The sequence below is a fragment of the Diplodia corticola genome (assembly GCF_001883845.1).
Source record: "Diplodia corticola strain CBS 112549 chromosome Unknown scaffold16, whole genome shotgun sequence".
Taxonomy (NCBI): domain Eukaryota; kingdom Fungi; phylum Ascomycota; class Dothideomycetes; order Botryosphaeriales; family Botryosphaeriaceae; genus Diplodia; species Diplodia corticola.
The window spans coordinates 335,600-361,401 of record NW_017971495.1 but is presented as its reverse complement, the minus strand read 5'-3'; the positions used below and the strand labels follow the sequence as shown (position 1 = coordinate 361,401).

At 58.6% G+C, this 25,802-nt stretch overlaps 6 protein-coding genes across 6 annotated transcripts; 2 read left to right on the top strand and 4 right to left on the bottom strand.

Moving 5' to 3' along the window:
• Positions 1–653: 653 nt before the first annotated feature.
• On the top strand, positions 654–1,644 carry BKCO1_16000127 (short chain dehydrogenase reductase family superfamily; the record flags this gene model as incomplete). Its single annotated transcript, XM_020271396.1, has 4 exons — positions 654–960; positions 1,011–1,349; positions 1,419–1,515; positions 1,572–1,644. The coding sequence occupies 4 exons, from the start codon at positions 654–656 to the stop codon at positions 1,642–1,644; spliced, it is 816 nt and encodes a 271-aa protein (XP_020131934.1).
• Positions 1,645–1,974: 330 nt separating this feature from the next.
• BKCO1_16000126 (histone acetyltransferase spt10) lies at positions 1,975–4,253 on the bottom strand (the record flags this gene model as incomplete). Its single annotated transcript, XM_020271395.1, has 2 exons — positions 1,975–3,504; positions 3,705–4,253. 2 exons carry the CDS (start codon positions 4,251–4,253, stop codon positions 1,975–1,977), a joined length of 2,079 nt encoding a protein of 692 aa, XP_020131933.1.
• Positions 4,254–5,153: 900 nt separating this feature from the next.
• BKCO1_16000125 (fre family ferric-chelate reductase) lies at positions 5,154–8,239 on the bottom strand (the record flags this gene model as incomplete). The annotated part of the gene is made up of 7 exons (XM_020271394.1): positions 5,154–6,537; positions 6,596–6,720; positions 6,780–6,832; positions 6,889–7,118; positions 7,171–7,512; positions 7,567–7,607; positions 7,691–8,239. 7 exons carry the CDS (start codon positions 8,237–8,239, stop codon positions 5,154–5,156), a joined length of 2,724 nt encoding a protein of 907 aa, XP_020131936.1.
• A 774-nt stretch (positions 8,240–9,013) lies between these two features.
• Positions 9,014–10,809, bottom strand: BKCO1_16000124 (glutamate decarboxylase; the record flags this gene model as incomplete). The annotated part of the gene is made up of 4 exons (XM_020271393.1): positions 9,014–10,174; positions 10,232–10,276; positions 10,357–10,644; positions 10,726–10,809. 4 exons carry the CDS (start codon positions 10,807–10,809, stop codon positions 9,014–9,016), a joined length of 1,578 nt encoding a protein of 525 aa, XP_020131935.1.
• Positions 10,810–11,214: 405 nt separating this feature from the next.
• Positions 11,215–13,394, bottom strand: BKCO1_16000123 (rrna processing protein; the record flags this gene model as incomplete). Its single annotated transcript, XM_020271392.1, has 2 exons — positions 11,215–12,892; positions 12,940–13,394. The coding sequence occupies 2 exons, from the start codon at positions 13,392–13,394 to the stop codon at positions 11,215–11,217; spliced, it is 2,133 nt and encodes a 710-aa protein (XP_020131930.1).
• Positions 13,395–13,791: 397 nt separating this feature from the next.
• Positions 13,792–16,592, top strand: BKCO1_16000122 (rint-1 family protein; the record flags this gene model as incomplete). Its single annotated transcript, XM_020271391.1, has 5 exons — positions 13,792–13,917; positions 13,976–14,223; positions 14,286–15,127; positions 15,265–15,399; positions 15,451–16,592. The coding sequence occupies 5 exons, from the start codon at positions 13,792–13,794 to the stop codon at positions 16,590–16,592; spliced, it is 2,493 nt and encodes an 830-aa protein (XP_020131929.1).
• Between the last annotated feature and the right edge of the window lie 9,210 nt (positions 16,593–25,802).

The following is a 25,802-nucleotide window of genomic DNA, read 5'->3' as shown; positions in this document are numbered from 1 at the left end:
AAACGGAGGCGCCCGGCTCTTCAGGCACCGCACGTGACTCCAGTTCTGGTCTGATTTCCATCACATTCCTTGTCCTCTTTGTGCTGCTATCATGGAATGAGAGCTGGTTCAGCTCACCTTGAATACCGGTGTGGTTGTGCTTTTTGTCGGGGATTTTTTCTTTTTTAAAAGGTCCCTCGCCAGCTTCCCTTTCCATAGCCAGTGATCATCAACCATAGCAGGACGTGAACCATCAATACTGGATTGCGCTTTGTTCATCGAAGCCTGTTGAGCGCACAGTATAAGTACTCTCGGAGCGTACGCATCGCAAGTCAAACGACGATCTGCGTCCATACACCATCAGCCAGTACGCAAGACCTGCATTGTCTTGACCGTCAGCGTATATCACGCGCACGTTGGAAGATGATTAGTGGTAGAGGTCCATGGCTACCTCAATGGTTGGATGTGGTGGCCGCCAATAGTCGCACCTGCCGATAGATAGCGAATTCGAGTGACACATTGCGTCATCGCTGTTGACATCACCAAGACCTCACAAAGGTTCAACCCGCCTCATCTCCCGTCACTCTCAACACTTCCACGTAACTTCGCTGAAAGCATTGTCATCGACTACCCGCGGAACTAAGAACGGCGCTATTAGCACCATTAGCATCAGCATGTCGTCAAGTCATCCCCATGGACACGAAAGTCCTCAAAGGGTCCTCGTCGTTGGAGCTTCCCGTGGTCTCGGCGCATCTCTGCTCAAACAGTACACGGAAGGGCCCTCGAGCACCATCGTCTTCGGCACCGCGAGACAGGGATCTCCGCCAACGTCTGGTCCGCAGGATGTTACCTGGCTCCCAAACATCGACGTCTCAGGTCCAGAAGCCGGTACTTCCATAGTAGACGGCTACAAGTCTCACAGCAATTCGCCTATCGACATCCTCATCATCACTGCCGGCTACTTTGGAAAGGAAAGCTTCGGTGAGTGCATGTAGTCCTCTGCTTGTGATACTTACTTACCATTCCCACAGACGCCCCGTCCTACGACGCGCAGGTTTCAATGTACAAAATCTCAGCCATAGCACCCACACTCATCGTCTCTGCTCTTACCGCTGCAAATCTTCTCCGCACTGGCAGCAAGGTAATCCTTGTCTCGAGTGAGAGCGGCAGCATCACCCTACGGCACGAAAGTGAGGGAGGTGGCAACTTCGGCCACCATGCCAGCAAGGCCGCGCTGAACATGGTCGGCAAGCTTCTGAGCATCGATCTAAAAGACAAGGGGGTCGCCGTCGGCCTCGTGCATCCTGGTTTCATGAGAACCGAAATGACGAAGAGCGTGGGGTTTGACAAGTTTTGGGATGACGGTGGTGGTGCGTTATCCTTGCTCCCTCGTCGTTCACATGACAGCCCGTTGCAAATGCTAATGAAATCCCTCACAGCTGTCACGCCAGATGAGGCGGCCCAATCGTTGGCAGAGTGGATCGACACGTTTGACATCTCGAAGACGGGAGAGTATTGGGCACCCCGGGGCCCTGGGTAGGTTTCCTTCCACACATGCCACTGCCTGTCTCCATATACTGACTGGTGAACAGTGATATTGGGACGGCGGAGCCAGTGCTGGGATCTAAGGACAAGCTTTCCACACCCCTACAGTTACCGTGGTGAATATTTGACTCATTCCACCATTGAAACTCCTCGAGCCCCTACGCATGGTGCACCTTCCGGAGGGGTGCAGTAATGACCAGATATCAAATTGATGATTACCGTTAAAAATTGAGCAGAGTATTAGTAGTGTGGCCATTCAGCTCCGGAGAAGATGGCACGAACGAAAAAATAAAAGGAAAAGTACTAATTACAAGAGGGCATTACAAACGCTTCGCTCAGTGAAAGGGGAAATCTTCGACATGTCCAGGCAGAAGTTGCTGCCGAACGCCACGAAAATGCAAGATCAGGCGCTTACGCGCATCGCAATCAGCCTGAAGAACAACATAACGCTCACGAAACACCGAATCGCTGTTGGGTATCAGAGTCTCCATCTATTATTGCACCATCCTGGCTCAGAAACCCTTGGTCCAATTGATGTTGTAGCTGGGAACTAAAGTGGCCCTCGCTATCTTGGATTTGCTGATATGGCGAGAGATATTGTTGATAGTGGGCTTGCTGGTGCGTCACATGGTGCTGATTATGATTATGATGCTTCTGCAGGTTTGCAGGATCTATTGATATGGCCAGGCTATCCGGGTGGACCTGATGATGATGATGATGATGATGATGATGGAGGTGGTACGGGTCACTGAAGCTGTTGTCACCGAAGGATGATTGATGCGCCGCCGATGGGGGAGACTGGAACGGTTGATGATGAGAGGCGGCGGTCGATGCAGAACAATCACCACCACCACCACCTCCTCCTCCGCGAACACCGATGGTGCCGCCTACAGAACTTGGCAGATTTTGCACGCCAGAGCTCAGCATCGCGATGTCGTGCGAATCAAGCGCCATGTCGTCATCGTCACCGGCCACCGCATCGTAGTGTTGCTGCATTTCAGCCACGGATGGAGAAGCGCGGGGAGTGGCTGCAGCGCTGCCGCCGGTGGAGGACTCGTCTACTACAGCAAACTCATGTTGGAATACGAACTCGGGCGGAGGAGGCACAGCCGGCGTGTCGGGCGTGGGTAGTGCACTTGAAGAAGAGGCGGAGGCCAGCGGGTTTTCTGAAGCCAACGACTGGGACGACGAAGCAGTTGTTGCAACGATGCCGGTGGTGGTGGTGGAGTTTTCACCGCCGCTGACTTTGCGGCTGCCGCCATTGCCGCCGTTTCCGCCGCCGTTGTTATTATTGCCGCCGGCGGTGGTGGTGGTGGCTGCGGCTGCTGCGGCCGCGGCTTTCAGCGACTTCTTCTTCAGCTTCTCATTGCACTCGGCGCAGTTATCAATCACTTCGGTGACAGTCGTCTTGATCCGGTTCCAATGGTATTTCTCGGACACGGTGGCGGTGGTCTTGTTGATGCCCGCGTGCGTGTCCTTATTCTGGCGATGGTACTGCCGCGCGATTTCGTACTGCATGCGCGGCTCGGAGATGACCTCTTTGTCGCCCAGCATCAGCTTGTCCCCACCGTCGCTCCCAGTAATACCAGCGACTTCTCCTCCACTACTGCCACCATCAGCCCCATCAGCACCGGAAGTAGTACCATTCTTGCCGCCGCTGCTACCACACTCGACGAGCGTGTAATTCCTCACTGCGGCGCGGAGTCTGTTCTTTTCCGCGGAATCAGCGTCGCCTGGATACTTGCCGGTCTTGAGGTAATACTTTATCCTCTCGAAGCGCCGCTCGTCGTCGGCGTCCTCCTTCTTGTAGCCGAGGTGGCGGCCGTAGATGATGGCGTCGACGTAGTGGCCCTGGGGCTGGGTGGCGAGGTTGCCGCAGCCGGGCACGCGGCCGATGCGCTTGAACCCCAGCGCGTCCCAGATGCGGCACGAGGCGACGTTGGTCTCGTAGACGAGGTTGAAGACGGAGTAGGTGTAGCCCTGTTTCGAAATTTTCTTCGCCCCCTCCCGTGTCGCCCCGCAAGAGGGGGGCGGGAGAACAGGCGCAATGATCAGACCATGGTCTATTTGCAATCAAGGGAGCATCGAGGCGGGGTTGTTTCGGAAGGTGGATTGATTCTCCATGCATTTCTCGAATGCTTCAACCCCGGAAAAAAGAGACGGACGAAAAGGAGACTTACCAGCAGCGGCGCCCATTCCAAATAGCACTCGCCCATCAGCCTTCCCACACCACGATTCCGAGCACCGTCGGTGACGAGGAAGCCGCCGTTGCACACGTGGCTCGAGCGGCCGGGGTAGTTTGGCTTGATGTAGAAGCTGCCCAGGCACTGCTTCTCCCAGTTGATGCCGCCGCCGCTGCTGCCACCCTCGTCCTCCATGCGGCGCACGCCGGCGGCGCCGTCGGCGACGTCGCCGAGCAGCATGACGGCGCCGAAGTTCTGGAACCAGTAGGGGCCGAAGGCCTCGAGCGTGAAGGCGTCGGTCATGGGGTACGTGTCGCCCTTTGCGATCTCGCGGTTGAGCTGCTGGCGCAGGTAGTCGAGCAGCGACAGCGGCACCTGCTGCGGCGAGGAGAAGGGCACGAGCGTCGCCTTGGTCGTGCGGTCGCGCAGGATGAGCGAGCGCGGCTGGATCGACGAGGGCAGCGCGTCGCCCGGCTGCGGGTAGGGAGCCGCGCCCGAGCGCCGGTACAGGGCGGGCGAGGCGGGGTCTTCGAGCATTGCGGGCATCTTGCCTTGATCGTTTTGTCTATATGTCTCTCTCTTTCTTTCTTTCTTCCTTTCTTTTCTGGTCCCGCCTTTCCGGATGGGGAAGTGAGAGATGGTGGCTTGGGCCAATCAGAAATTGGGAATGGGAATGAGTGGGCTGTACGTGATGGCAGAAAGACGTCAGTGTGAAAGACGAGTACTTGGGTAGAACCACGTGGGCTGATCGGCAAAGGAAAGGAACATCGGAAATGCACCCGCGCCCGTGGCTGCAGGCTGTCTGAATGACGGTACCGCACTTCCTGCAATTGGGTGGAGATGGGGGTGGTTGGCAAGGTGCGGAGGGAGGGACCACTAACCAGGGTGTATATGTGGGAATGCTGCAGCGCAGTATGAGGAACAGTCGAATGTTTGGGATTTTGGCGCGCGCTTCACGTGCTTTTAACCGACCGACACCGGTCATTCCTCGGCGACTGATGACTGGGTCACGCCCTATCCGTGACATGGAGCGACACCGACGTCTTATGAGATAGAGCTAGAGTCTGACGGTGGGGAAGGCCGGAAGCAGCGGAGCGGGTTCGAGTATCTTCTGTCTTAGTTTCTCCTATCTGAGCTACTGTTTACGGAAGCCGTTGCCATTGCTAATTAGAAATAAGCATGATTCGGCTACATTTCCCCTTTGGGAAAGACGGCATGGTATCGCTCTATCAAATACTCCGGCACAACCGGATCAACGGCGAGCATGATACGCGCAAGAGCAGTGCTTTAATCGAGGTTTGAGTAGGACATGAATCAAGCTGTGTCGAGAAGCGGTATGTCTGCATCGCAATCATCTATAGTCTATTCATCAAACAGCAATACATCTATTTTCAAAGCGCATCATATCCCGATCATTCACATGAAGCCTCCTATTTTGCAATCGCTTCACCAGCTAAACACCTCATCGAAATAATCCACCCAACAATCAAACTCCTCCGCCACCCCCCTCACCGCCGCCTCCACGCCCTTCGCCATAGCCGGCGGTCCGCACAGTAAAACGGCCACCTTCCCCCTCCCCCTCTTTCCCTCCCTCGCTCTCGCCTCACACACGCCATGCGCCGCCTCAGCAATGATGCTTCGGACATCCGGCCGCCCGGGGTGCACTTCCAACTCCTGCCCCTCGCCGTCTCGCGCTTGAGTCGATCCCCGCCGCGGCGTCGCCGCCGCCGCCGCCGTCGACGTGCAGAACAGCTTCGCCGCGAAATCGCCGCGCGCCAGTCCCTTGCGGAGCTCACGCTCTGCGACGTCGCGGACGAACGCCTCCTCGCGCGCCGCCCAGACGAGCTGGACGACGGCAGCGGAGGGCTTCTGCGTTCGAATGTCTTCGACATCCGCCTCTTCCTCCCCCTCTGCTGCTGCCGCCGCCGCCGCCTCTTGGCCACTTGCTTGCGAAGAGGCGAGAGAAGAAAGACGGCGCGAGTGCTCCCGCAAGTACGGCACCGCGGCGCTGATTCCCGAGCCGCCGGCGACGAAGATGGTGGCGTCGTATGAGCCGGGCAGGGCGTGCATCGCGCCGTACGGCCCCTCGAGGAGGATGAGCGGGTGGCAAGCAGCTGTCGTGGTGCTGGGGTTTTCGCCATTGCTGCTCATGCTACTCTGGCGCGCAGCAGCAGCACCAGCACCACCGGCATCCGAGTCTGATGAAGACTGGCGGCCGCGGACTTTGCGGTCGTGCGCGATGCACTGGTCGCGCAGCCGCCGCGTCCAGCCGTCGTATGGTCGGATCCAGAAAGTCAAAGTTGTGGGCGATTTGTTGGCTGAGCTTGCTGATGGGGTTGGCTGGGAAGCGAGATGCGTGGAAGAAGTGGATGGGGAGGAGTTTCCGGAGGAGAGCAGGGGTTGAGAGCTCGTGCATTGGTAGAGGGGTCCTGCATCTTCATCGTCGTGGGGAGCTGGTAGCGAAGGTGTCATGGTTGGAGTGAGGGTGTAGCCTTCTCCGCCGGCGTCTTGCACATTGGCTCCGTACCGTCGCCACGTCCCGAGCGTCATGGGGTGGTTCTCGTAGCCGCGGAGGGAAAATGGTTGGTAGAGAAAATAGTACTGGCCCGGCCGGGGCGGTGCAATGCTGGGCCCCGGAATGATCTCGAGTGTGATGATGTTGGAAGTGTGGTCGTATGTCGCGGTTGTTCTAGTACAGGAGATGCGGCCACGTTTGAAGCCGATGTTGAAGTAAATAATACGGAAGAGGCGGAGGCAGCGGTCAAGCATCCATAGTGCTGCGGGAAGCCAAAGATACCAGTCGTATTCATGGTCGAAAACGCTGGTATGGCTGGAGGTGGATACCATGTCAGCGGGTATTCCAGAGTAGCCTCCCAACTGTGACTTACATGAAGAGACCGACTAGTACGGCAAGAGAGGACACAATATGGCTGTCAATGAAAAGCTCATAGTATCTCTCTCTAAGCCAAACCGGAGTGGATATTACAAGAAGAAGGGTCATCACGAAAGTTGCCTAGAGGAGGAATCAATCGCGGTCAGTGTGCAGCATTACGGGAAAGGGGCTCTACTTACAATAACGCCCACGAAAAACCAATCAACTTTCAGCCAAACCCAAAAGATGCCGTCTATAACGTAAATCAGTAAGCTTTACTCTAGCTCAATCCTCTGTCATGATATATACCGTTGAAAGTAAGGATTGTATACAGAACTGAGTGAGCGATAGCTTCCAAGGTAGCTATCCAAGCGATATGCAGGTGGAAGCGGATGAAGGTGGGGAACTTCCAACCCGTTGCCCACATGAAGATGTTGTTTCTGCCTGAAAATAACCACAGAATCGGTAGGTTTGCATACGACAGGATACCGGTGCGGTCGGCTGAATATCTCAAGACTTGTTCCGGCATCTCAGGGAAACTATACGAAAGTCAGCCTCAAAGACATTGCGGTGACAAAGCAGCAGACTCACTAAATACTCTCGTTGTAAAACCGATAGTTGGCAAAGTTGAGAGTGATACTCAACACCCAGTATGTCCAAATTGCTATCGTCTCTCCCACAGGAAACAACTTGAAGTTGAAGCAAGACCTAGAGTCTTTCTCTGTTGCAACAATGTTGGGAATGCGTTCATAAGTGAGACTCTCAGGAGTCCAGCGTTCCACGCATTCTAGGACTGATTGAAAGATAGAGAACGAGAAGGCTTTGCGAGCGCCGTGGAGAACTCGAGACATCCGATCCCTGAGGAAGCGACGGTAGACTTGGCCGGCCGCGGCGATGAGGCACACAATTCCCCAGAACTCGTACATGGTAGTCCTTTGAATAGGATTCAGCAAGCAAAAACAAAGCGGAACAAAGAGATGGACCTACCCTCCCTTCTTATGCGCCCACATGGTATACCGCCACGAAAACTGCATTTCAGTCAGCATCACCAACTTCACACCTGCAAACATATCCAGCAAGAACCAATGCAGCAGAAGAAGCATCGACTCACAATCGTTTCAAAACATCTCTTATAAAACGCATCCGACAACAGCACCACCTCATCCACCACCTCTCCCCTCGGCACCTCCTCAAACCCCACCGGCCTCAGCCCCTCCCTCAACTCCCTCACCGTCCTCGCCTTCACCAACTCCGGCACAGGCATCAGCTCGCCCTCCCCACCGGCCCCCCATTTCCGGCAAAATTCCCGCAGCAGCTCGACGACGGGCGCGAAGTCCTCTTCCGCATCGGAAGCGGCGCAGTGCACCTTCCCGGCGGCGAAGACGGACGTCTGCTTCAGCGAGTTGCGGCAGAAGTCCGCGCCGCCCTGTGCGTCGACAGAGCCGTCGTCGCTGCTGCTGCCGTCGCCACTGCTGGAGTGGTTGCCGGACGGCGGCGGCGGCGGCGGCTGCGGGGCCGACAGCTCGGCGAAGGTGAGCGAGTTGTAGCCCATGAAGACGGCCTGCACGCACATCTGATCGGGCGGCATGAGGTCTTCTGCCCGGACGACGCGCGGGGCTATGCATGACAGCAGCAGGAAGAGCGGCAGTGCGGAAACCATGTTGCCACGGCTGATCATCAAGGATGACGCCGGTGCGGTCGTGACGCAGCGCCGCCGGAGAGCCTCGTCGTCGTTCTGGTGATGGCGCGTTCTGGTGTTGTTTCACAGGGAGCGGATCCGGGCCAGTTGCACGGCCATGAGTCGTGCCAGGCGAAAGTGGTAGCGCCCGAATAGGTATGTTGATGTGTTCTGTGATGCGGTTGATTGATAAGATACAGAGGTTTCGAGTGAGATGCAAAAGTGGGGCCAGAGCTCGTGTCTCGGCCGTTTATTTGTCCTGCGCCCGGCCCAATCAGATATTCTCGCGGCAAGGCGTGACCAGCAAAGGATTGTCCCGCATCGACGCCTGGGACTTTCATTCTGGCTTGGCCGGCTTCGCTGTAGAACAGAGACAAAATCTGTTTTTGGGTACAGACCGTTGTGTAGCCTGCTTATCCGAACGTTTGGATACGAGCCTCAACTGCGAACCTGCCGCCCACTAGCTACCCGGCGCTTCAGCGTCGCTCTCCCACCCACAGATATCCAGAAAGCATCACTGTGATCTCAAGTCTCAGGACATTTCTCTTTCCAAATATGTAACGCATTGCATCTGCACAAAGACTCGCCGTCTATCTGATCTAGGCGTCTATCTGTACGACACCCGGTATGAGTGACCCAAAAACGCTGCAAGCATAGCCGCCCATATCCAAGTGAACATATGCCATCTCGAACCACGTTCCTCGAAAACAAAACAAAAAAAATATTTACCACGGACATCTCCAGCCCCTTCACACCCTACTCCTCTGCGACAACCTCCGCACCGACCTCCTCAATCGCCTTCACCAGCCCCTCGACCGTCCCCACCCTCGTCTCGCCATTCACCACGACCCTGAAGAACTTGCCCTTCTCGCCAGGCGCAAAGTCCACCATCCAGCCCCTCCGGACGAGCCTCCGCGCCATCTCCTCCGTGCGCCTGCTGTTCGCCGCGGCTTCCGGCGCGAGCTCGCCGGCGGGGCCGTAGTAGAAGCAGACCTGCAAGCACGGCAGCGGCGTCTTGCTGACGAGGACGACGTTGGGCGAGCGCGCCAGCGCGGCGAGCAGCAGCTCCGCGCGGTCGAACGCGGTGGCGACGCGGTCCGAGAAGCCGGCGGAGCCGGCGCTCAGCCACGCGAGGAACAGCTTCAGCGCCTCGCCCTTGCGGCCGCACTGGGGCGTGAGGTCGGCGAGGTCGTACAGCGCGTTGGTGTCGACGTCGAGCAGCGCGGCGTCGTCGTTGTGGAACAGGTAGCCGGCGGGCAGCGTCATGGCGGCGCGGACCTGGCGCAGGTCCCGGGCCAGCAGGAAGCTGCACGTCACGGGCACGCCGAGCATCTTGTGCGGCGTGAAGGCGACGCTGTCGGCGCGCTCGACGCCGCGCAGCCGCTCCCTGCGCGCGCCCGCGTTGAAGACGACCGGCCCGCCCCACGAGCCGTCGACGTGCAGCCACAGGCCGTGCGCCGCGCACACGTCGGCGAGCGCGTCGATGGGGTCGAACGAGCCCATGACCGTCGTGCCCGCCGTCGCGTTGACGTAGAAGGGCGTCTCGCCCGCCGCCTTGGACGCGGCGACCAGCTGCTCCAGCGCCGCCGCGTCCATCCGCCCGTCCGCGTCCACCGGCACCGCCCGCACCGCCTCGCTGCCGAATCCGAACATCTGCGCCGCCTTCTCCAGGCTGTAGTGGCCGTGCGCCGACGTGAAGAGGACGAAGCGTCGCGGCGAGCCGTGGATGCCGCCGCGCTTGGTCTCCGGGTAGAGGGTATTGCGCGCGACGACGACCGAGGTAGCGTTGGACGCCGAACCGCCCGGCTGCGAAATGCCGCCGGCGTACGGCCCGTTGAAGCCGAAGAGGCGGGCGAGCTGGGTGGTCGTGTGCTTCTCGATGAGGGTGAGGGCCGGGGAGACTTGGTAAACATGGACCTGGGCGTGTTCTTTAGCGGAGAAGACTGGGGCGTTGGTTCATCGGTGATTCATTACATTGGTGTTGAGGACTGCGAGAATCAGTTCAGACGCGACACCGACCTGGGGCACACATTTGTATCAGCAAATGCTTTCATTCCTTTCTGACTGCTGGCTTCCCCTGCAGCATCTACTCTACGTACAGCATTCGTGGAAGCGTAGAGTTTGTCCATGAAGCCCTGGTCCCAAGTGTTGACCGAATACTGAAGGATGCGCTGCACAACCTCAAGCAACCCCTCCTTCCCAACGCCATTCTCCGGCAATTGCAAGTCAAGGAGCGACTCGAGCTTCTTCGGCGGGTGCGATTCGACCAGCGCAGTGCGCGGCTCGCTGCCATCAATTGCCAGGCCACGGCCGGTGGGCTTGGCGGCAGCATCTTCGTCGGCGGCGCGGATGAACGGGATCAGCAATTTCTGCACGGCATCAAGCAGCTGCACGATGGAGACTAGTCAGTGTCTTTGTACGACAAAAGCAACATCATGCATGGAAAATTGACGGGGGAGAGCGCGGACCTCGGCAACTTCGTCAGCCCTCGAGGGCAAGGCGTCGACTGCGGCAGGGTGCGCCGCGCCGTTGGTGGCGCCGTTGGTGGCCATGATGTAAACTTCGAACCCGGAATATGTGCAGATTAGATTAATGAGAGTGCAGGAGGCGCAGAGCGTGCGCAGGTGGAGAGTTTGTCGGCAGGCGCAATAAGCAAAAAAAGCTGGAGATGACGGAATTGCTAGGTACGGACTTGCTGACTTTTCCGCTCGGCACGGGTCGACTGATGGCGCCATGCTGCTCCGCTCCCGCCGACCGAGTGTCGGACCCCAGCAACGACCAGGGCCGTCTGGTGCACCAAAGTTGACCCGCCGATCTGGCTCCCCGATCTCACCCCGCCTTCGGTCTAGGCTGGCCTCTAGCTGGCAGCCACCCCGACGCAAGACGCGAGACACGAGACATGCCATTACCACTTGTTCGTCCGCCGCCGCGTGTTGCTCGTACGATGTGCTCGTCCTCTACGCCCTCCCGTTCGCCCTGTGCGACCCTCGTTCCCTGCCCTTCTTCTTGTCTCCTTCCCGGTCCTTGTTTTGGCCCTGCCTCGCCGCAAGCTTCCGTGCCCGAGCCGCCTCAATTCCCCCCGGCTTGGGGCCTCTGCCCTTCTTTTTGTCCGCCCCATTCTCCGGAAACGGAACAAACGCCCCATCACCGGCGTTGTTGCGCGACTGAGACACCCACTCGGACCGGTGTCGCTTGTAGAGATCCATCTTCCAATTCCTCCACACCTTTCGACCCACAAAGGACTCGCGCAACGCCGCCTCGTTCTCGGCCAGCTCTTCCGCGATGCGCTCCCGGATGAAAGCTAGGCCGTGGGTACCCTGCCAAATGGCATCGATTACGTGCGAGGCCGAAGGATCCAGCGCCATCTCCCCAATGTGGCCATAGAATTGCTGGATCATCTTGCGGCGGAAGATGATCGTGGCGATCGGTGAGGTTAGCGCCCCCTGCAGCGCTCGGCTCGCTGACGCAGATCTTGCCACGTTCAAGGCCAAAGGCGTTCCCAATCTGGCGAGAGAGTCGAAAACGAGCGCACTGAGCGGACCATCAACGGCGAGCATTGCCTGAGCGAGAAGCGATCCATGCAGGCTGTCGGACCCAGATTGGTTGGTGGCGGCCTGCCCGTTGGACGTGGCTTTGCCTCCGTCGGCTGTCACCGCTTCGCCCAGCCGGAGCAAACGTGTAATGTCAAATCCGTTGGGGCTGGAGAGGGCTGTCTCAAGTTTCGCCGCAATTGGCGCTGTATCGACCGATCGTGCCGCGCATCGTTCGATGAGAGTCTTGATCACCACCGTCCTGTTCCGCTCCACCATGTTTGGGATTTGAGGCAGAATCTTCTCCATGGCGTCTTGTAGGTCCTCCTTGCTCAAACGGGCGAGGACCTTGGTGACGACGTAACCGGCAATTTCGTTGCGTGCGATGGAGCCGATGCGCTCCTTGAAGAGCTCCCTGTACAGTGCCTTGAACATCTTGCCAGGTGCGAACTCGACGATGGTTTCCACCAGCCGTGATCCGATGGGGTCGTAAATTTGGCCATTGAGGAATTTGTAGCTGTCCGTGCCTTCTGTGATGGGATCGTCAGGCAGTAGAGTGCGAATGATCGAAGTCTCGTCCTTTGCACGTTGTTTCCCGAACTGGCCGAGTTCTAGTCTGACGAGGAGTTGTAATGCCGGATTTCCAGTCTGGTGGGTGGCAAGAGCACGGAGGTACGTCGAATCCAACCCGGCGACGCTGCTCTTGATCATCTGTTCCATGGCCTCGATGAACGATTCGGGAACTGACCGACTTTCCAGAATGTTTCCGTTCTTGTCAGCCTGGACAACAGTGACCTTTTCCTTTTTTTTGCTGTGTAGTAGCGACCTGTGAGCGGTGCGCTCGAGCGGCTCGCCGGCCAGTACAACCAGGAGCACGCGCAGGGCGTGAGATGCAAATTTGTCCGTCATGAGGTACCCAAGATTTCCTTTCAGCTCGTTTATGGCAAATAGGAACAAGTTCTCCATGGAAACTTGGACGTCTTGCGGATCGATATAGGCGTCGTCGGGCGGATGTATGAGTTCTTCTGAGACAACGGGTGCGGACTGAATGAAAAGCGCTTCGCAGCAGTGGGAGGCGAATCGGTGCTGAATTAGGTTGAGGAAGCTACAAAGTCAGCAAAACAGTCTGTTTGCTGTGCAGTTGCCACTTACTGTCCGCTGAACTTTTGGAAGAGCGTTTTTAACTGCTTGGTGTCTGACAACTGGATAAGGCGCTCCATCAGCCTGGAGCAAGACTGGCTGTTGGCCAGCTTCAGCTCCTTGCCGTCGGCCTCACGGTAGACGTTGGCCAGGAACAGGGAGCGCGCCTCTGGATCCTCGAACTGGTTGAGCTCCAGCAGATCGTCTGCACGCTTGAAGTATTCCTGCTCCTCCTCATCCAGCATGCCGTAGAAGACCATGTCGCCATCAGGACCCGCCTGCGCTTGTTGCTCTTCGCCATTTTTGTCTGCACCGTCCGCAGCGAACGCGACAAAGTCTTGCTGGTCCTCGATGCGGGAGCGCTTGTGCTGAACCTTCTCCTCCTCGGCAGGGTGCTCGTGCTCGTGCTCGTGCTTGCGCTTCTTGCGCTCGTCGCGGCGGCCGCGCTTCTTGTTTTCCTTGGGCATGATTTTTTTTTTTTCTCTGGCGGCGGGACGGACTGCGGGTCGGCGGCGGGGCGGTGGAAGCGGACTCGCGGACGAGAGAGTCGACTGAGGCAGGCCGGGCGCACGATCAGCAGACACCGGGCGAGGCAGCGGGCAAACTAAAATATGGGTGGTGATGACAGCGGCAAGGATGGCGGCTGCAGGATTTCTCGGTGGATGCGGCTAGCGAACGATTGCCGCGAACCCTTGAGCACAGCAAAGATCGCGGCGCTGAGATCTGGGAACTTGGGTCCGTGCTGCAAGCCAGCCAGAACGCCCTCGCGCCCTCGCGCCCTCGCGCCCCCGGCCAGCCAACGGCGACGGTGCCACACAACAGTCCTGCCCGCCCGCCAGCGACACGTCCACGTCACCACCCACCATGGCCGACGTCCACGAGCGCGTCGCCGCATATCTCGACGACCAGCTGCAGACGCACGCCGACCTGCACCAGCTGGACGAGCTGCTGTCCAACGTCCGCACCCAGCACGGCCTGCTCCAACAGCAGGTGAGCCCGCCCCGCCCCGCCCCCATGTCCGCACACGTCCGTGTTGACGCCCCAGTAGCTCGAGCAGGCCGAGAAGGACGCCCATGACGCACGCAAGGATGCGGGCGAGCACCAGCGCCAGCTGCGCCACCAGCATGCTCAATTCGAGCGCGACCAGCAGGACATCGACCGCCGCCTGCACATCATCACCGCCTCTGACGCCAGCGACGATGCCGCCGCCCGCTTTGAGCAGAGCATGGCCAAGCTGCACACCCTCGAGATCGCTACCCGGTACACACAGCGCTTGAAGGAGGTTGGGGAGCTCAGGTATGCCGCCCTGATCCTACTTGCAGGCCGTGGCACGGCATGATGCTGAGATTCATGCACAGCAACGATTCCGATCACGCCCTCGAGACGTCCGGTGAAGCTGCGCTTGCCTCCTACCGCCAGCTGAAGGCCCTTGATGCCAGTCTGCAGCCTCTACACGAGTCGGCCGAGGGAGCTGCGCCGCACCTCATCGACCATGTTGCCAAGACCACCCAGCATGTCCGCGGACAGCTTCGGGATGCCTTTTCCAAAGAGCTGGAAGCTGCACTGAAGAAGATAGACTGGCCCAAACGCCCTGAGACCACTTTCCTTGGTTCGCTCCAGGAGCAGTGGGCTGCTGCCGTGGGTAAGCTGCTTGACCTGCAGAAGCCTGAGCTGGAGGCAGCAGAGAAGAGCGTGCCCAATGCGAAGGGTAGCAAGGCTGCGCTCGTTCTGTTGCCGCTCGAGGTAATGGTACAACCGCTGGAAATGCGTTTCAGGTACCATTTCGAAGGTGACAAGCCGACCAACCGCCTGGACAAGCCCGAGTACTTCCTGTCCCATATCATTGACTTGCTGAACAATTTCAATCCTTTCATCGTCGACAATCTTCAACCCATCCTGCTCAGCCATTTTAGAGGGACGGATCTGGGTTTGAACGCTGCTTATATTGATGCTACGTCTGCATTCATAACCGCTCTTCTCCCAATGCTGCGTTCCAAAATCTTCGCGACCTTGCCCAAGGTTGCCAGCCAGCCGCAGTTGCTCAGTCATCTCATGCATGAAATTATGAGCTTCGACACCAACTTAAAGGAAGATTGGGGATATGACGGTGGCAATGGGTCCGAGGGCTGGAAGGGCCTTGCATGGGAAGTACTCGGCACGCAAGACTGGTTTGGCAGGTGGCTCCAGGTCGAGAAAGACTGTAAGTTTGCGCTCATTCAGTTGGCTAGTATACCAAAATTTCATGTCAACGACTTGGAGATGCTACCCCGGCCTGTGATGGGAAGGCTCTGTGATTTCCCGAACAACTTCATGTCCACTATTCTGACTATAGTGCAGTTGCTCTTGCGAGATACCAGGCTATCGTCGAGTCTCCGGAAAGCGGGGAACTTGACTACGACAGCGTAGACTCACATTCGACGAAACCCTCCAAATCCGCCATTCGCGTCAACGATCTGCTTGAGGCCATCACAGGTACGTCTAGCGTAGGGTGAATTGGTTTTGTGACTCTAACCTCTCATGCAGATCGATACAGGCCGTTATCCTCGTTCTCTCAGAAGCTGTCTTTCCTTATTGACGTACAGATATCTATCTTCGATCGGTTTCACGAGCGCTTGCACTCCAGTTTGGAGGCTTATCTCACCATGACATCCTCCGTCGGCCGCGCCGTACAAGGCATAAGCCGCGAGGAGCAGGCCAATCTCCAAGGCATCGCCGGACTCGACCGCCTCTGCCGCGTCTTCGGCAGCGCCGACTACCTCGAGCGCGCCATGCGCGACTGGAGCGATGACGTCTTCTTCCTCGAGCTCTGGGACGAGCTTCAGGACCGGGCACGGCGGCGGCGTTCTACCAACCTGGCCGGGCCGCTATCAATAGCGGCCGTGGCCGAGCGCACGTCGAGCGCCGTCGGCTCCGACGACGCGGACGTGACGGGAGCCCTCTTCGACGAGACGGCCGGGGCATACAACCGGCTGCGCGTGCGCTCCGAGGCCATCATCGCCGACCAGCTCGCGTACAACGTGCGCGAAGCGCTGCGCGCCTACCGCGCCATCAACCCCTGGACCACGCTCTCCTCGACCATCACCAGCGGCAGCGCCAGCATCAGCACCACCCAGACCCACTCCCACTCCTCCTCCTCCTCCGCCGTCACGGCAGAGCTCGAGCCGCTCCTCACATATCTCGCGTCCTCACTCGCCTTCCTCAACCGCGCCCTCGCCCGCGCCCCGCTCCGCCGCATCGCGCGCGCCGCCTGCCGCGCCGTCGAGCAGGGCGTGTGGGACGGCATCCTCACGCGCCATTCGTTCAGCACCGCCGGCGCCGCGCAGCTCGCGGCGGACCTGGCGGCGGTGGCGGACGTTGTCGATCGGTGGGCGGGCGAGGGGTGCGCGGCGACGGGGCTGCGGAAGGTGAGGGAAGGCGTGGCGTTGTTGGGGCTGCCGGTGAAAGGTGGCCCGGGCAACGGCGGTGTCGATGGCGGTGGTGATGAGGAGGAGGAGGAAGAAGAAGGGGATGGCGGGGCTGGTGGGTTGGGGCTGTGGGAGGTGGAGAAGAGGGTTTTTGCGGATAACGAGCAGGCGAGGGAGGTGTTGGAGGAGTTGGGGTTCGAGTGCTTGACGGAGGCGGAGGCGAGGGGGGTGTTGGAGAAGAGGGTGGAGTTGGGGAGTTAAGAGGGTAGGGTGGTGGATTGGCGATGTGGTGGTGAACGTGGAACGGGAGCTTGTGCGTTGCACAACGGAGCATTCAGTGACATCGATGCTCTGCGTCTCCCTACGCAGCGTTGGGTTACAGCGGTCGTGGCCATGGTTCCCGAGCTGTCATTATCGAGAGTCAAGCCACAGTTAGCGACGAAAGAGACCGACTTACGGCGATCCTTTGTGTGGGCAGTTGAAGCATGTCAGCCGACGTAAGATGTAGGTGGCTCAACGTATTTCGTCACCCACTGCGAAGCTAGAAACTGGACGAACGGAACGTACAGGCTCGCTTTCGGAGGATCTTCATGGGCTAGAACGAATCGTTACAGACAGTATGTATTACTTCTTTGGGAATGTCCTCCCAAGAATAACACTAGCGAATGGCCACCGGGGGCGGTATATGGCTTGTTCTTCTAAGCTATCATCGTTATGTGCCGAGAATGGTCGGATTAATGGAGGTCTTTGATGCTCCTTCATAAGTTCCCTTCGTCCGGTCCGTTTGATCAAGGGAGCTAGGTAGATATGCTCTTTGACTTCGTTGGAGACCCAGTCTTTACCATAACACAATCAGCAATTTTGATATTCATGGCTTTTCCATGGCATCCCAGGCATCCCGGTGGGTGTAGCGACTAGCGTACTATTCTAAGCTACGGTGAGGAAGGCTTAGGTGATGCATTGATGTTTATGCTTGTAATTTACGGTCATTGAGCTGATACAGCATAGCTACAGCGGTAGTTCATGAGGTGCTGACGCGTATCAAGCAGCGTTTTGATTCATACTGGCCGGGCACCTATAAAACCTCCCCCAACCATGCCTTTGTCAAAAAGCTTGGAGCGAGAGTTTGAAGTAGTCCCGTAATTCAGATCCTGGCTCATTTCCTATCTAGTTCTGCTGCAAATAAACGTTTGTTAACAAGTATCATCCCGGTATTTCCTGTCGAATCGTGCAACCGAGGAGATCAATGGAGTCATCACTTTCCTGTCATCACTTTCCCTTAATCCCGCAGCTCTGCCGGGGCTCAGTTATCCGCCTCTAATTATCCTGCCCGTTGCTTTTGCTAACCGTCAGCCCGGTCGAGATGCAGAATATTGCTTGCCCGCTCGCTCCGGCTCCTACCCCTGCCCAGCTGCCATGCATGTTTCCTTTCATTTCAAGCCACCATCTCCTGATCTCCAGACGGGCGGCCGGGGAGCGCCTCAGCCTCAGCCTCAGCTTTTCAGTTTCCTATTTCGCTCATCTACCCCGCACCACATCACTGCAGATATCAGTCAGGCCCCCCACACGATTGATAGACCCGCATGAATGGTACATCTGATCTCGCATATGGCGCAAACCCTGATGTGCATACATGCAGAGATCGATCGCGAACAAAGGAAAAAGCAACGACAAAAAAAGCTAAGATCAAGGAAACCTATATGACTACAGTATATATATATATACATATATACATACATGCGTCTCGCCGCCCGACCCATCCCTGCATGTAAGCCCTCCTCCACGTACGTACACGCACCTCTCCCACCCAAACACAAAGGGAAAAACTGCAGGGATGCGTGCATTTTCTCGTGCAGACTGCAGCGCACCGTGCATACACAGCCTAGACCCTTGGACGGCCGCTGCCGCTGCCGCTGCCGTCGATCGCACAGTGAAAAGTGAAGCCTGCCACCCTGCATTGCTGCCGTGTCCTGCCCACGCGGCCAGCCCCCGCCCCCCTCCCCGGTCGTGGAACCACGAAACATGGCGTGTAGATGCACCGGCCGCACGCACGCGCACACGCACACACACACACATGCCAAGCCCATGTGCGTCTTTTCTCTCCCCTTGAGTAACAGCGAGAAGAGAGGAGGCACGTACATACGTTAGGAGGGCGGGCAACTCGGCTTCGTGTGGGATGGTTGCAGGCGCTACTATCATACGGCACTGGAGCAGGGAGCGGGAGGATGGACGGACGGGGTGGGTGACAGGGGAAAAATGAATCAATGGATGCATCGCAGTGGAGAGAATGAGAGAGAAAGAGGGAGTCGGCTGCTGTGTCTGTCTCTATAGTGCAGTGTGTCGTATTCGAAGGGCGATGAGCTGGGCGGAGTGTACGTGATCTTGCTGCCACTCCTTGCGGCGGGGAGGCGGAGCGCAGCACTGGCAATGTGCGACTAGGGCTGCGACCGTAGCTACTGTCGGGAAGGCGTGTAGAGAGTACCGTAAGATTATGGAGGTAGGTGAGATCTTAGATTAGTGCACTTCCTAGGCTGTTCCTTGTAAACACGTTCGATGGTTCACAGGATGATGGACCCTCTTCCTGACTTTTGGCTCATCGTCTCCCCTCTCCCTCGTACAGCAGGATAGTCCATTGTTGAGCAGTATAGTCAGCTCTTGCACGGCATTGAGAGGATGCAGAACGCGAATATACTAAGCACAACTCTGCATCTGGCCGACCACACAAGAAGAATTTCTTCTTTGAACTCACGACTGGCCTCTTTCATGTCCATTAACGATGTGCAAGATTTAATCTTGTCTAGACATTGAAATCTACACTGCGGGTTGCCCCGCAGAATACGCCGTCTAAAATGGAGTACCATTACCGTCGCAGTGACTTCGGAGTAAATACGACATTACACAATACCAGCTTGCAACCTTGTACGTCACTGTCTCTCGAGGAACGTAGCATTCTCGAGAATAGAGTCTTCTATGCCAAACAATAAGAGGAGTTGACCTTCGACAGAGACGGGGGATGAGAGTAGTGTACGTAGTAGCCGCGAAGGCTTTCACATCACTATGAGCCCATTCTCAAGCCACCCAGAGTACTACACAAGAAGTCTTTCAGTCAGAAGCACACTTACAATGATGGTCCGGTCTACCTCTTGCGCTCTTCTGGAACCGTCACTAACTTCTTATGGCAACGGCTTCCAAGCTGCGCACCAACGTTGCAGTCTCCTCTGTCTCCGGCCAGAAGAGAGGAGGGCTCGGTCACGTACATGCCGCATATCCCCCATGCGTTCGGACAAGTAGAGGAGTCAATTGCAAAGGGGGGAACGGCAATGCCATCACTCTGTTGATACGATGTTGCGCAGCATGGAACTTGCTGACATGTTGTGTGACATTCGGCTGACCGGTGAGGTGGCAGGAAAGAGAAAAGACGAGCAAGATGGTAGATACTACAGCTCACACTATTTTCCATTTCTCGACGGGGAAAATCAAAAAAGGAGGATGGAGGGGCAAAGGGTGGGGGGAGGGAAAAAGACCGGCTTCTCGACGGCAGAGTGGAGCATCTAGCTCGAGGAAAAATTCAGGGTCCAACGTGACTGACCGACGATCCTCACACGTTTTCTTCGCTGCAGTGGAGAAATGCAATGCATGCGCATGCGAAGATGGGCGCCTCCACTCCGTTGGCGGGGGCGGCGGGGGGCGCTTGCAGCGCTTCTCGCGGTCGGCGGGGTGGTGGCCGGGGCGTTTTGATTGGGAACTCCCCTCCCTTACCCACCGAGCACGATGATTTGTTTAGTATTCTCTTTCCTGTAGAAGGTCGGAGCGGTCTCCGAATGGGAAATTTGGTTCCTGGACGGACCACGGATGCATTTCTGGTATGGTGAAGTTTTTGTGGGTATTGCCGGGTCCACAGGGAACAGCAAAGGACCGAGAACTAAAAAATGCGACGCTGGTGGCCTAGGGGCGCTCGCGAGATACGATGGTAGCGCAGTCGGGTGGACAATGATGAAAGATGAGGTTGACGATAATGGTGACGGGCGGCGGAGCCGGAGGCCCAGGCCGCGGGTTACGTAGGCGGTCTCTCTCCGATCAGCACGGGTGGCTTGCTTGGTGACAGGTTTTGAACGATGACCACCAACGGATGGCGGGAGGGAGGATGGGAGCGTGGGCCCGCTTTGCGTCATGTCGGGGTGGGGAGCGAGAGATGATGGCAGCTAGTTAGCGCGAATCGATCAGGGTCCTGAGGATCTCCGCAGCACCAGCGTCGCCTTGTGGCCTGTCTGCCTGCCTGCCTGCCTGCTTGGTACGCCTTCCGTTCCGCTTCGCTTCCGGTTAATGTGTTCCTTCCGTGCTGAACCACTACAGCACCCGGAAGGAGCGCACGAGGAGATCTGCAGTACCGCGCGGACAAGCCATCTCGAAAACTGCTTGTCCCGGTAGCGGCTGGACGAGCGACGGAAGCAAGGTGATATGCGAGGAGGGTGAGCGGGCGCGGTGTTGGTTGCACAGCGTCGCGTGCCGCGTGTTGCACAGCAGCAATAGAGCAGCGGCACAGCGCGTCCGCACCTCCGGCCTGCCGCGGGGAGGGCAGATGGACGATAGCTTAACGGTCGTGCGTCTGACAGAAGATTGCGTGGCGTGGCCGTTGACAGTGCTGTACCACGTACTACGTGCTGAGTCGAAGGCGCTGCTGCTGCGAGTCAACTCGACGCTGGCTGCCCCGCAGTTCGATCTCCCCATCTTGATCTCCTACTTATCTCTTATCTTCCCACCGCTCCTTCTTCTCCAACACTCCAACACGGGAGCCAAAGTCAATTTGCAAGCAGATGATTGGGGCGACCTGTCTTGGCAACGCCGAACAACGTCTAATCGATCCTTCGCCGCCCTGCTCCAGACACTACTCCACGGGGAAGCGCAGCTGGAGGCCCGCGGACCGCGATCCGGAACCTTGAAAGGCGACCGAACCATCGTCATCTGATTCATGGGCTGCGGGGGGCCATGACGTCCTGACGTGTTGGCCAGGCAATCACATCCACACAGCTATGATGACGGTCGAGGGCGGATGACGGGCATGGCAGGAAGTTGAGAGTGGGTGGTTGATCTGCGCTTGGCCTCCACGTGCCTCCGTTAGCGGAGGCGGCGGAAAAAGCAAACAGCCATGCACGAAAGGCGGCTCTTTCATCTTCCCCTTGCGACAGACCGCCTGTTGTGCATCCCGCGCCTAAACCAAGATCAAACCCAACCATGCATGCGTGCTTCTGTCATCTTCCCTGACGACAAAAGCCGGGGCGGCGAAACGCGCCTGCCCCAGCCTGCGCCTGCCCCAGCCGGCCGCCAGTCAGCGGCCGCACGCGACTCCCGCTTTCCTCACCGCCGTGCTGCTCTCTTTCCTCTTTCCTCTTTCGCCTTGTTCCCGTTCGCAGCGCAGCCGTCGTCCGGCTCGGCTATTTGGCGGCACTTAGCCCACGTGCGAGAGCACGCTTCCGCCGCAAGCATCAACCCAGCGGCCGGGTCTTGTCGCCTTGCCTTCGCCGCGAGGGGCGAGTAGCCCGGGGATAGACCCTGGCTGAAGGCGGCATGCCGCCACTAGTAAGCGAATGGATGACGCGCAACGTTCCGCGTGTCGCAGCTTGACCACAATCCATCTACCTACGCACCCCGTATGCGAGCAATAATGTCTGTTCCCCGTTCCCTGTGCAACATCCGCTACAACCGTCAGGGGCGTGCTTCATCTAAAATCCAACACTTGCTTCCATCCTTAAGCCCTGACGTCTGAATGCACTCGCGCGGCGAGAAGAAAAGTCGGCTGTACCTGCACCGACCACATGTGATAGTCGTCAAAAACGCCCAAGACGGCAGGCCGGCCAACATCCATATTTTCCCCATCCCGTCCCATGCCATCAGCCGCACCGTCATCAGCCAACCACCACCATCATCCCTGGGCCCTCTGCACCGTGCCGTGTGCGCCGGCGTCTGCAGGGATCGTGTAAACAAATGCTTCATCATCCCAGAAAAGGACCACAAAGTAGTTGGAGCAAAACGTTGCCACGAGTTGCAGCACGCGTAGCGTAGGTACTCAGCTAAGCCCGGACGCAACGGCGGCGGCAGGGTGCCGCGAAACACATTACAGAAAAATTAAAAACAACACTAGAGGAATGCCATCCTTGTCGGTTCTACCACTGTCGCCCTTATTCCCACGACGTCCCACGTCACTGCCCGCCTCTTGAGCTTATTTTTTTTTTGGGCCTCACTTTCGGGCTCACACGCCTTCTTCTCTCAGTAGTGAGTCCCTATACTTTGGGCGCAGGGCGAAAAGCACAGAGCATAACGAAGGGGGAAAGAAGCCTCGTTATTAGTTAGAACGTCGGTCCTAAAAACGGGCGTTGAGGAGGAGCGAACAGATCGTTCCTTGACCTCTGCATTCCGCCCCCCGGCCGCAATCTGCCCCGAGCTTGGGAGATGGTGCTCTGACGTCGCGCTTCACGTTCCCTCTTTCTGTGGCATGTTTGCCTCTCTCTTTTTTTTTTTTTTCGCGGCATGCAATCAAGGGACCGCCGCCGCTGCCGTTGCTGCAGCAGGGAACGGACAGCAGCTGCCGCGCTCGCGCCCGCGTCCGCGCTTGCTCGTTTGGCTTTTTGCATTATTACAGGGAGAGAAAAGCGCAGACTCTTCTTCCCCGTCACACGCGCAGCCGCGGGTCCCGGCGCGCGAGCGGTGCTTCGCGCAGGCTGAGAGAGGGTTAAATTGCGAGCTGCTAATGATGTGCAGGCGGATCGAATCGAACACGCTGCGCCAGAGGCTTGCTCCGCGGGTGACTCGGCTCTTTCCAGGCGCTGCGGCCCGCAGCATGACTGGTGGGAGAGTAAGACGAGCACGAACGTGCGTGATTGGGGGGGAGCAGCAGAAGACAGATGGGATGGACCGTACGGCCCATGATGTAATCTCCACTGTCTCGCGTTCAGCCGCCCTCCTCTTTGTGATTCCTGCGAAAAGCGACTCGTCGGTCCACTCGAGCACGGCGGATGCAGCAAGCATCATGAGATTTTGCTCTGGCGCGAGTAGTGGAGGATGCAGCACACCGCACCTTCGCAGGCGGGCGCGAAGCTACATACCAATCAGGAAACGCATGCGGCGCCGAAGCCCAAGAAAATGCCGCGACGAATGCGACCCCCGGCGTGGCGAGCATCGTCAGGCAACATGGCCGGCACAGGCTCCAGGCTCCAGGCTGCACGTCCAGCCCAGGGGATGCACGAGACATAGCAACAGATCAATATATGCGGTGCGGCCGTCGCCGTGGCAGATCGAGTCGTCTGGGCTGAGGATCATCGGTTTACGGCAACCCGGAGCGACAGACGAGCAGCCGCGCGCTGCATACTTCCTTGCAACAAGCTCGCCGTGCAGCGCAGCCGCTTTTCCGGGGAAGATGGGCACCGGCAAGTGCGCCACGCTGTCACAAGCGGCCTGGTGTCGCAGCGCGCGGTCGACGAGGCTGACGGGAACGCGTATGCTGTTGCTCGCTGGCCGTAGCACAGACGACGTCTCCTCGTCTCCTCGGGAGCGAGCGAGTGCCGGATGCGGATGCGGATGCTGGTGGTTGGCAGACGCGCGTGGGGCGGTTGGCACGCTGCGGACCTGGAGCGGGCGTGCGGGCGTAGTAGTAGCGCCGTGCTGCTTGCCGGATACCGGACCACCGCCAGACCGTTTTGCCAGGCGAGCGCATCACGCATGGCATGGCCAAGCAGCTGGCGGTTGATACAACGGGGCTGAGACCAGGGGGGCCCGTTCGAGACGATTCCGCAGACTGCCAGACCCAGTTGCGCCACGCACGATACATCTTTTTGGCCGAATTTGTCGCCGCACGCGCCATTCCACCCCCCGGTTTTAGATGCTTGACCCAAGTCTCGCAACGTCGGAATTGAGCACCCACGCACCCACCCAGGGAATAGCGCCCAACTGTGCCCAATCAAAGCGGACGCACTTTGCTGACTGGACCCGGCTGCTCACCCCGCACCAGTCTGCGCTCGACGAAGGCCGGCCCCCCCTCGCATTTCGACTGTGTTATTGCTGCTGCTCTGCCGGGCGAGCAGCAGTAGCCTGAATCGCCGCCGAAGGCGTGCCGCCTGCCGCGCCGTCAACAGAGCTGAGGGCTGCTGGAGAGAAGGCCGACCCGAGCCAGGCCGAGCCCGTGGCCCGCTGTGGGCTCACAACACGCCAAACGCCCAGTCGCCCAGTCGCCCTGTCGCCGGTCAGCACACGAGCAACTGCCCCAGCCAGCCAGCCCATCTGAGACGCTCATCTCGTCTGCTCAGTCAGGGCCGGCGCACGGCGACGGATGCGGCGACGGCCGTTCTTCGCGAAGGCACACGGCAGCGTGAGCAGGCATGTTGCCGGCGGTGCAGGCTGGCGCAACGACGATCATCCTCCAGGATTATCCGGGCTTCTGGGTCTTTCGCTCCTGGTGTGCGGGAGGCGCGCTCCCAATCGCTGGCCGGCGCGGAAATTTGCCAGACGCAAGAGACACACGGCGGCGCGCGGTGGAGAGCAGCGCAGGCCAGGGCCGCACGACGACTCGTATTAGCCGAGAGCTGCGCAGGGCTAGGTAAGTCAAACGCGCTTCTCCGCGCCCAATGCCGACTGCGGCATCGTGAGGCTTCGCCAGACGCCAGTCGCCAGACGCCAGACGCCAGAGCTGCCCCGCGGCCGCTGTTCCTGTCGGGCTCCCGCCGCGCCGCCGTCGCTGGATCCTCTGGGCCCGGGCTGGGTGCGGCTGGAGCTGGCGGTGCTTGTGCGGCGGTGATGCTGCTGCTGCGGCGGCGGAGACGGATGTCGTGCAGGCGGCTGCGAGTCTTCGAGTCGCAGCAACCAGGCTAGAGGTAGCTATTACGCGAAAGCAAGCCCGCGAGTGGGCTCGCCGATGGGGCTCGGCCGCAGCCATTCTGGACCCTGGATGCAGCAGCTGATCTCGTGAGGATGTTGTTGCCAGCAGCTCCACCGCGCGCTGCAGGGCCTGCAGAGTCGCGCAGCCGGGCTAGCTTGCCTGCTGGAGTACCTAGCGTGCTGCACTCCAGCCAGCTCGTCCGGCGTGCGGATCATCGAGCCCAGCCCGCCCGATGCGGCACCCTCCAGCGTCGCCGCGCGCAGAACTGACATCACCCTTCGCGCGGCGCGGCGAATCATGGCGGCGCGCCGGATCGGACCATCTGGCATTCGGCGCAGCGGGCGCTCGGGGCAGCGCTATGCGGTGGATCGTTGGGTGCGGGAGGCGTCGTTTAGCGGACGTAGAAACCATGCCGTTACATTCGCACCATACCCTGGTCGCCAATGGCCGTCGCGACGATTGCTCTGACCGCTTCCACGCCCCAGAAGATAAGCCGACCGGGGTAGGACGCATCCGTCGTTTAAAGAAAGGCTGCTGCCACACCACCCGTAAGCCCCAGAAACTCACGGTCCCCATCCGCCTCCCTGACCTGTTCCCGACGGCGT